The sequence below is a fragment of the Musca autumnalis genome, unplaced genomic scaffold (assembly GCF_047663935.1).
Source record: "Musca autumnalis isolate F117 unplaced genomic scaffold, ASM4766393v1 scaffold_5, whole genome shotgun sequence".
NCBI lineage: Eukaryota > Metazoa > Arthropoda > Insecta > Diptera > Muscidae > Musca > Musca autumnalis.
In genome coordinates this window covers 158206410-158217759 of record NW_027412088.1, presented here as the reverse complement: position 1 = coordinate 158217759, position 11350 = coordinate 158206410, and the positions used below count along the sequence as shown (strand labels likewise).

The window sequence follows — 11350 nt, the reverse complement described above, 5'->3', positions numbered from 1 at the left end:
ACGAACATCATCCAGTAACAATTTGTACAAATTTTGAGTAAACGAACACACTGAATATGTGTTCAACATTCACAGGCAGCAAATTTGACATTCATAGATAGTGTAAACACCCCTTAACCTGAATCTTCCGTCCTACAGTACGGCTTTCAACGTCTAATAAATGCAGTGATTTAATCTACAACAGTGTAAATGCGATATAACTTTCTAATTGGATGCGGGCAACCCTGTTTTTTCGACGTTTTTCACCACATTCAATAAAAACAGAGATGCCACAATGAGCGATTGATTCATTTCCACCTCACAAATATCTATTGTTGCAAAAAAAGCAACAACTGCATTCATTCAGTTGCAAATTTATTTTGTTGGTAGAAAAATAATAGAAACAGTAGTGGGAATTAAATGAATTAAGTTTTACAATATTCTAAGAGTGAATATAAAGCCATAACTTTATTAATTAATCATCACATTGTGAATTTGCAAAAAAGGAAAGAGAACTGGCGCAAAAGTGGGTCTGTCTGGAGGCTCTGTACATTGTTGTTGTTACTCTTACGAAAACAGCTCCCCCAATTGTATTGTCCAATTGTTTAATAGTGTCACATAACATAAAAATCGAAAGAAATGGCATTAACTGTTGTTAAATATCGAAAAATTGCTCCCGCTAGCGGTGGTGGAGGAGGAGGAACGAGCACTACCCCCTCAATATTAATAAAAAGTAAAATGCAAAATCAACAACAACAATCCAGTAAACAAAATCAATCATCGTCCGCTTCTGCTGACACAAATAAGGTTTGTATGAATTATTCGAATTATTCCTTGATTGGCGAAAGAGAAGAAGGGGAATGTAGGAGGTACTTGCCCCCATTTATAATGCAAATGTTTGTGTATTAAAAATAGTTTATTCACCATATTCAATGAATATAACAGTACGACGAATTGGGGTTGTTGGATTTTGTTGTCTGATAAGACCAATAAATGGCACGCACGTTGGAATTTAAATTTAGTACTGGAACATAAAATAATTTTCACTTGCAAAAAATTTCCAATCAAGAGAAAATTAATAAACATAAAATAATTTGCTTTGTGTTCGCTGCCCCCATTACGACGGTACATTTTTTTCCGGGCATACTTCCTAAGAAAATGACCCGAAAGCTATAAAGTGCTTTGCACATGTTGACATAGATGAGGTTCCAATATGGACTCTATCGGTCCACTCCTTCGGGACCTCCCATACAAAACTTCGGACAAGTTCAGTATAACACCAGTAGTGGAATTCTGCAACTCATTTTTCGAGCTACCGACAAATATCGGTAAAATTAAAATCCTTATAATTTCGGTAATTGACAAAAATTTTCGTTAAGTTGACAACCAAAATAAAGCTGTTGCTAAATCCTACCGATAGCAATAGTGCTGTTAATTGTTATTGATACGTTACATTCACATTTTTGCGTTTTAATGATACCGATTTTTGTCGGTAACTTAAAAAATGAGTTACGGAATTCCACTACTGCTCTCGAATCGCTTTGATTTTTGCTGCAACAACTTGTATTTGTTGCAACAACTTGTATCTATCTAAGAAAATACCTACCCCGATTCGTCCAAAATTTGTAGAAATGTAGTGTTCAAAATGTCCCATATCGGCCTGTGCCTTAAGGCCTGCGTACATAAGCTGCCTTGCCTGCTTACCTTGCTTACTTCTGATAAAAGAATAAAAAAGAAAAGGGCAACCCAGTTCGAAATTTTCTCGGCCTTCTTTATTCTTTTATTTTTATTATGTCAAAAATGAAGCAGGAAAGCAAGGCAATCAGGCAGAGCAGCTTATGTACGCAGGCCTTTAGGGTACCTCTCCCACAAAAGTTCAACATTTTCCTTTAAGTGCAGTTTAGGAATCCTTTGGAAATTTATACCGAAGTTACTCCTTGTGATCCTGTTTACAGTGATATTAAGCTTTTCGTGGGCAAGCCCATGCTTCGTGACATAGTGGTTCAATGAGCGCGATATCTATCGAAAGGAATGACTCCCAAAATAAGATCAACTTACATTCCTTCAAGTTCCTTCTCCGCAACACTTTTGAGCTTTAATCCTCATATGTATTGACATTTGAAACCCAGTGGGTTTATTAAATCCGGTTATATATAAACGTATTATTCAAGCAAAATACTAAAAACTTGACAGCTACGAGGTAGCTTGTTCCAGAAAACGATAACAATTTTTCTATTATGTTATCAGAATATAGTAAAAATTAGGACAAAAAACTAGTTTACCCAAGCTCAAATCAAATCAAATTTTTTCTAGGTTGATCTCGTCACCCTGATCACAAATACATATAACATTTTTGCGGAAGTCCATACTTCCCGAGATATGGGCTCTGGAGTTGCAAAAATTCCCTTGTTAAAGGCCGGCTACTTAGTGAAAAATTTACAATTTAAAAAATATTATGTTCTCGTTTCCGAAATTGACTCCTGTCCATATAAGGGCATAAATAGAATACTCTCCCACCTGGCGGAAAAATCTGGAAAAATTACCACAGGTAGATCTTGTTGTCCTGATAACAAATATATAAACTTTTCCGGGGGGAAGACCATACTTCCCGAGATATGGGCCTCTTAAGTTCCGAAAATTCCCTTGTTAAAGTAAGAAAAAATTTTAAATTAAAAAAAAATGTTGTTTTCGTGCCCTAAATTGGCTCCTGTCCATAGGAGAAAGTATTAAATCCCCGGCCGAAGGCCGGCTACTTAGAAAAAAATTACAATTTAAAAAAAAATTTCAATTTTTTTCCGTCAGCTGGTAGAGTATTCAATTTGTTCCCATATGAGAGAGTCTTACATCCCAGGCCGAAGGCCGGCTATTTAAGAAAAGGTTAATTTTGGAAAGAAAATTTTGTTCGCGTAGTGCGTAAACTCGACTTGCACCAAAATTAGTAGATTCTTGCAGTCCTGGAACAGTCCACATGCAAAACAATCCACTAATCTCACCACGGTTTAACAATTCGCAGTGAATGCTCCAAAATCAAAATTATCATTTCACACGAATTTGTAGGAAAGAGACAGTCATAATGTTTGACAGAGTTTGACAGCAACGCGTCCGTCTCTCCATGCTGTTTACGAAAAAATCATATAAAATTGTTTTTATTTAATTTAACCCCTTTTTTGAGTTTTTAAAGATTTTACAATAATTTTTAATTAATTGTTACACGAAACATGCATGTGCTATAAAACAGAGTGTTTAGAAGGTATCTGGCGAAGAAATTTCAAATGAAAACGAAATTTTTCTTGTGGTTCATAAAACAAACAGTTCTTTAATATTCCATGGACATTTTAATAAAATATCTCTTTATTTTTCTTAGAAATCCTTGGTAAAACTTGGAAGCAGAACTGGTCTTGTTATTAATAAAATACCGGCAATTATCAAACCAGCCATGAAGCGGGCAAGTACAGTAACTGGAGGTAAGTAACAATGACAAAAATGCTATGACCATTTTGTTAATTTTATATCTTTTCTACAGATATTGTCAATAAAGCGCCAAAATATTCTCTACAAACAATAGCATCAGCGGGAACACCACTTACCAGTTTTCAATGGCAACAGACGATTGGCGGTGGTACAACAACCAACAAAAAGCAAATTGGAGCTGCTATTAGCTCTCTGCCACCAAATACCATTATCAAAGCAACCTCTATACAAAACTCTAATGGAACAGCAACACGTCTAACCCAAAATCTAACATCCTCCGCTGTTGTTTCACCTGTCACATCAATGCAAGTTCGTCGCCCCACATTTATTATTAAACGTGATATCCCTGAACGTACTATACGCACAATAACCCTTGAGTTAATTGAGAAGAATCCTCTCGTCCATTTGGGTATAATGCCGTCACGTTTACCATTGCTAAAAAATGTTATTTGTTCTACAGCCAATGTATCATTGGTTGATTGTTATTTGACGTTGAAAAAATTAAAACAAAATGAAGATTTTTCACTGTTGGGTGAATATTTTGAAATGTCTGAAGGTGATGTACAGCATGCTTTTGCAAGGACTGTAGTTCGTTTGGCACGCTACTTGAGGTATCTTATCAATTGGCCCGATAGTAAGAAATACTATGAGCGACATAAACATTTACCATTTGCCTATCGTCAAAATCTTTCACATGTCCAGTCGTTAATAGAATGTGTGGAAATTGATATTGCTCCGGGACCATTGCAGATTGATTGTGCCTGCTATAAGTTTATTCTCAGCATAAATACTAATGGTAAGTTAAACCATATAATTGAGATGAAGATTTGATATCCAGGCAACACTTAGTACTAGACATCTAGATGAAATTTGTCCGCTGGAGGAACAGTATTTCATAAAAAGAGGAAAATTAATGATATTTTATTTTCATGTTGAGCTGAAACGATGCATCGTTTTCAAATCGTCATCAAATATTTAAAAGGGCTCCTCATCAGAAAATATGTAGATATTGCATTGACAGGTTTTGTGTTGCAGGAATAGCATTTTGGAAGTAGTGCTTTACAGGATAAGCCTTTGGGTGTCATTCCAGAAGGTTTGAATGAATATTTCAATGCCATCAGGAGCATCTGGATTGCAAATAGGATAGAAACAAAAAGATTTTAGAAGATCTTATTTGCCTATGGGAACGTCCTAGGAGTCATGGTAAGACTACGCTGGTCAGGGAAAATTAAATTATCTTGTCTCCTTTACTAGAAGGAATGATTGCCTGAAATTTCTTTCTGGCAAACACACCAAAGGTTTCCAGAAAAATTATTTACATCCGCATTTTCGTCATCTCTTTCTGCCTTTTAGAAATCATTCGAAAAAATGCAAACGCGAACAGACAGGTGGTTCTAACAGTCGTGAACTCCACTGAAGTAGGAATTTTACTGAAAGGAAGTTCCCTCTAGGTGGTGGTGACTGTTCCTTTTGAACCCAATTGCATTTTTTGAGGTCAGAGTTAACGATAATCTTTCCGTCTTTATGATGGAAGATTCTCCGTTACCAATTTCGGCCTTGTTCGTTTTTTCCAATGCTAGCATGTCCGGCCCAATGAAACATGTCGATTCAGCTTAATTTCTAAGCGATTGTGACCTTTCACTGTTGTGTCCAAAGCTTCATTCTCTTACTTAGCTGGCCCATTACAGAACATTTGTTCCATAGACCGAACTAAGAAAAGATCTCCAATCCTCTCTGTTTTTTGCTTCGCTTTTCATTTCTTCATCCACTTGTATGCTCCATCGAAGCTTAGGGCTGCCGATTCTGCGTGCACCGCCATGTGGCATGTATTCATACGCCTTTTTAGCGAGTTAATCATCGCTCATTCTTATGATATGGCCTAGCCAACGCAATCGTTGCATCTCGATACGTTTAACTATATTCATGTCTTTATATGGCTGATATAGCTCGTGGTTCATTCGAGGTCGATATTCACCGTCAACGCAAATCGGCCCGTAGATCTTTCGAAGAATTTTCCTCTCAAACACACCAAGCACTGCCTTATCTGCTTGCGCAAGTACCCTTGCTTCGGAGCCATACATTAGCACGGGTAGTATCAGCGTTTTGTATAGTGTTATTTTTGTTTGACGCGATGTGGCTTTGTTTTTAAATTGCTTACTTAAACCATAGTAGCATCTGTTGGTCAATACAATTCTTCTTCTTATTTCACAACTGATGTTGTTTGTTGTGTTTATGGCAGTGTCGAGGTAGACGAAGTCTTTAACTACCTTAAAATTGTAGATACCAACTTCCACGGTTGGTCCGAACTCTGTGGACGCTTTGCGCGTCGACACCATCAATTTGGTCTTTTCGCCGTTTACCGCCAGACGCACTTTCGCAGATTCAGTTTCTTGCTTTACTGATCGTCCCATGATGTCTATGTCATCAGCATAAGCAAGTAACATGTGGCTATTGGTGTAAATTGTGCCATTTCTTTTGACATTTGCATCTCGTATTACCTTTTCCAGCAAAATGTTGAATAGGTCACACGAAAGGCTGTCTCCTTGTCTGAAACCTCTTTTGGTACTGAATTGTTCGGAGTAGTTCTTTCCAATTTTAACTGTGGACCTAGTATCAGTTAAAGTCATCTTACAAAGCCGGATGAGCTTTGCGGGGATACCAAATTCAGACATTGTCTGGAATACCTTTGATCGGAGGGGACTGTCGAATGCTGCTTTATAATTGACAAAAAGGTGATATGTGTCGATCTGCATCTCTTGGGTCTTCTCCAGGATTTGCCGCAGGGTAAATATCTGGTCAATGGTGGACTTACCAGGTCTATAGCCACATTGGTATGGTCCAATTATTTCGTTGACCATTGGCTTTAGTCGTTCGCACAATATCCCTGACACTATCTTATAGGCAATAGGGAGAAGACTTATGCCCCTATAGTTGGAGCATACAGTCTTATCTCCTTTCTTGTGGACGGGATACAGGATGCTCAGGTTCCAATCGTCGGGTACGCTTTCTTCCTGTCAGATGGTGCTAACTAGCTGATGCATACACCTTATCAGCGCGTCGCCTCCGGGTCTAAACAGCTCGGCTGGTAATCCATCAGCTCCTGCTGCTTTATTATTCTTCAGCCGGTTGATTTTTACCTCATCTTGGCCGGGCGGTATACATTCTATATCATCTTCTGGGATTGGGTCTGTGGTATCATCGTCTTCGTTACTATTGGATACCAGCAGATTGGAGAAATGTTCCTTCCATATCCTGAGCACGCTATCTGTATCTGTTACCAGATTACCTTGCTGGTCTCTACAGGAGGATGTGCCTGTACCAAAGCCATCTGTTTGATGTTTCACTCTTTGGTAAAATTTTCGGACTTCATTCTGGCTCCTGTACATCTCGATTTTTTCACACTCCCGCTTTTCCATTTCTCTCTTTTTCTTGCGGAAAAGACGTTTCTCTTCTCTCCTTTTCTCCCGATATTTCTCTCGTGCGCTACGCGTTGCTACGGATTGTAAAGTAGCCTTATATGCCGCATTTTTCTCTTCGGTGGCAGCACGACACTCCTCATCATACCATGGATTCCTTGGTGGAGGTCTCTGGTATCCAAGTATGGATTTTGCGGCTGTTTGCATGGAGTGGGCAATGCTTTGCCATTGCGCTGATATGTTATCGGGATGAGGAGTGCTTTGATTAAGCAATTGGGCTAGTTGAGTGGAATATGCTGTGGCTATCTGTTGTGATTGCAGCTTACCGATGTCTAACTTTCGTGTTGTGTCTGTTCGTACTTTGTTTGCAACGTTTAAGCGGGTACGTACCTTTGCTGTGTAGTGGTCCGAATCAATGTTTGCGCCTCGGAACGATCGTACATTCAACACGCTCGATGAATGTCTTCCATCTATCACAACATGATCAATTTGATTACTTGTTCTTTGATCTGGAGACAGCCAGGTGCCCTTATGAATATCGAGATGATTAAATCTGGTACTGCTAACTACCATGTTTTTGCAGCTGCAAAGTCTATCAGCCTTATACCATTGTCAGAAGTTTCACTGTGGAGACTGAATTTCCCGACTGTTGGGCCAAATATATTCTCCTTTCCAATTTTGGCATTAAAATCGCCTAGAATGATTTAAATGTCATGTGCAGGGCAACGGTCATATGTTTCTTCTAAGCGCTCGTAAAATATATGTTTGGTCTGTTCGTCCTTTTCTTCAGTGGGAGCATGATCGCAAATAAAGCTGATGTTGAAGAATGTAGCTTTTATTTGAATTGCAGCAAGTCTTTCATTCACTGGGGTGAAGTTGGATACCAGATGTTTTAGTCTCCGACTAACTACGAATCCGCAACCAAACTAATGCTTTACGTCATGGCAGCTATAATACAGTGCGTCACCTTTAGGTGTTGTTGTGACGCCTTTCCCAATACATAGTATTTCCTGTATGGCAGTAATATCGGCCTTGTACTTTCAAGTACGTCTGCCAATGCGAAGACTGCACCTTCTTTATAAAGAATGTGAATATTCCAGGTGTAGATTCGCAGATCATGGTCCTTAAAACGTTTGCGGGGTTCGTCAACTTAGAGGGGTTTGTTTTCTTTTCTTTCGTTTTTTCATAGAAGGCTGTTTTTTTCTAGGGGAGGGCTAATAAACCGACGCCCACACCCAAGTTTTTAACGTTCTTATGGGTGAACGCGCGGCACATGTTAGCTCACTACCTTTAACGGATGTTAAAGGCAGTTCCCCAGGTGACACCACGGGGAGGTCAGTGTCCACTTGAGATGAAAGAGGGACCAAGATAAATCCTGGGCTTTGCCATATTAAAACCGGTCAGGACCGTTCCTTGGTATCTTCAATCCCCTACGTCACCCAGCTTCATTCTCACTCTCTTTAATAATGAATTGTCCCAAATGTCCACGACAAATTGTTCGGTTTTCTCCTCGATATGAATGTGGTGCAGCTCTGTATTGTTTAAACTCCCATTTATTGTATCAAAATCAGATCCGATTTTCAAAATTCTTGGTATAAATCGTTTTTTCCACAATAATGAACTGGTAAAGTTTTTTCATCGATCTGGTTTTAATTGTGGCATTTAGAGAATTTTGGTGAAAATACGCCTTTGGCCGCATACAAATAATTATGGAAACAAAGATCGCTAGGTTGGCACGGGTTAACGTTAACCGACAGCCATAAATTTTCATATACATATGTATGTATAAGGTTTTTTGATCAAATGGAAAAAATGTAGGGGAAGGAGATCCAAAAAAAAAAGATCACTCTACTGTACAATAATATTTCATTGTAATATTGATACAACTTATTATTTCTTTAACTTTCCCCTCTTTCCAGGTATTATTTCACACGTGTCGGATGCCTTCATTGGTCACAACGATGATTTAACCATTTTCAAAGCGTCTAATTTTAAAGATGTTATACCAAAATATCTCTCATTGATGGCAGATCCTGGCAAAGCTGTAAGGCGGAAACGTAAACCAAAAACTGCACGATCCCAGCGTCAACAAATTAAAATACCCACCATTAACAATAACGGTGAAACAGATTCCACCACAGATTCTGCAGATGAATCAGCAGATGATTTAATACACGACGAGTCCTCGCAAGATGGACGACTCAGTAAATACACTGCATCACGTGTGGCTGGTGAGCTGGCCTCTAATCAAAGTTTAACTGTTGTCAATAAGGAACTGACCTCAAGGCGTGTAAAGAATTTCAGTGTGCCCACAATGCGTGTTCGGGAGCCAATATGTCGTGCACAAATGCGTCACATGCTTGACAGTCTGCAAGAATTTCGTATTCTACAACCGTTAGCTATTAAAGAATCATTTGTGTATCAGTATATCAATGAGGTGCTGGTGGTATGTGCGGCCTTAATCAATTTACAAAGATAGAAAATATTGCTTAAACTGGCTGATGTTTTATTAATATTTTATTGATTTTTCTCAGGTTCTTTTCATTTCTATATTCTCCGCTTTGTTCAATATCTTTAACAATATTCTTTCCTCAACCTGTTGTTAAACATTTTTGAAAAAAAAAGTTATGTGTTTTTAATACATATCCACAGACACACCCATTTTCTTGTCCACCTTAGACTATTACATATAATTTTTTGTAATATATACACACAAATTTAATTGATAATTTCACACTTACATTACTATATAGTAAGTAGCTCTATATATATGTTAATTTTACATATTCATTAATTTTACAATACAACAATAATGTAAATGTTAAAAGATTTCATCACTTTTAAATGAATTTGAACAATAAATAATTGTACAATATATAATTATGAAAACGCTTTTTTATACCCTCCACCATAGTATGGAGGGTATATTAAGTTTGTTTTTCCGTTTGTAACGCATTGAAATACTCATTTGCGACCCTATAAAGTATATATATTCTTGATCAGGGTAAAATTCTGAGTCGATCTGAGCACGTCCGTCCGTCCGTCCGTCTGTGGTAATCACTCTAGCATCCACAAAAATGGACATAGGACGCTGAAATTTTGGGAAAATGCGTCTTTTGTTTGCAGGCAGGTCAAGTTCGATGATGGGCTATATCGGTCCACGTTTTGGTATAGCCCCCATATAACGGTACCCCCCGATTTACGGTATTTTGACGTTTTTAGCTACATTTTCAAACCGATTTGGCTACAATTTGACATTTAGGGTTCTTAAGTATCAATAAACATATATAACAAAACTTGTGGACATAGGTCCACGTTTTGGTATAGCCCCCATATAACGGTACCCCCCGATTTGCGGTATTTTGACGTTTTTAGCTACATTTTTAGACCGATTTAGCTATAATTTAACATTTAGGGTTCTTAAGTATCAATAAACTTATATAACAAAAGTTGTGGACATAGGTCCACGTTTTGGTATAGCCCCCATATAACGGTACCCCCCGATTTACGGTATTTTGATGGTTTTAGCAACATTTTCAGACCGATTTGGCTATAATTTGACATTTAGGGTTCTTAAGTGTCAGTAAACATATATAACAAAACTTGTGGACATAGGTCCACGTTTAGGTATAGCCCCCATATAACGGTACCCCCCGATTTGCGGTATTTTGACGTTTTTAGCAACATTTTTAGACCGATTTAGCTATAATTTGACATTTAGGGTTCCTAAGTATCAATAAACATATATAACAAAAGTTGTGGACATAAGTCCACGTTTTGGTATAGCCCCCATATAACTGTACCCCCCGATATACGGTATTTTGACGTTTTTAGCTATATTTTCAGACCGATGTAGCTATAATTTGACATTTAGGGTTCTTAAATGTCAGTAAACTTATATAACAAAAGTTGTGGACATAGGTCCACGTTTTGGTATAGCCCCCATATAACGGTACCCCCAATTTACGGTATTTTGACGGTTTTAGCTACATTTTCAGACCGACTTAGCTATATTTTGACATGTAGGGTTCTTAAGTGTCATTAATCTAATTTAACATAACTTGTGGACATAGCTCCACGTTTTGGTATAGCCCCCATATAACGGTACCCCCCGATTTGCGGTATTTTGACGTTTGTAGCTACATTTTCAGACCGATTTAGCTATAATTTGACATTTAGGGTTCTTAAGTGTCAATAAACTTATATAACAAAATTTGAGGACATAGGTCCACGTTTTGGTATAGCCCCCATATAACGTTTTTAGCTACATTTTCAGACCGATGTAGCTATAATTTGACATTTAGGGTTCTTAAATGTCAATAAACTTATATAACAAAAGTTGTGGACATAGGTCCACGTTTTGGTATAGCTCCCATATAACGGTACCCCCCGATTTACGGTATTTTGACGGTTTTAGCTACATTTTCAGACCGATTTAGCTATAATTTGACATTTAGGGTTCTTAAGTATCAATAAACTTATGT

At 37.9% G+C, this 11350-nt stretch overlaps 1 protein-coding gene across 2 annotated transcripts; it reads left to right on the top strand.

Annotated features, from left to right (window-relative positions):
- The first annotated feature begins 275 nt into the window (after nt 1–275).
- On the top strand, nt 276–9746 carry Camp (Cathelicidin-like antimicrobial protein). 2 transcript variants are annotated; one of them, XM_073989858.1, is made up of 4 exons: nt 276–786; nt 3344–3443; nt 3503–4246; nt 8786–9746. In XM_073989858.1, the coding sequence occupies exons 1-4, from the start codon at nt 619–621 to the stop codon at nt 9343–9345; spliced, it is 1572 nt and encodes a 523-aa protein (XP_073845959.1). In that variant the 5' UTR covers nt 276–618; the 3' UTR covers nt 9346–9746. The 2 variants fall into 2 exon arrangements, with proteins under 2 accessions (XP_073845959.1, XP_073845960.1); XM_073989859.1 differs by lacking the exon at nt 276–786 and adding an exon at nt 3027–3229.
- Nucleotides 9747–11350: the final 1604 nt, after the last annotated feature.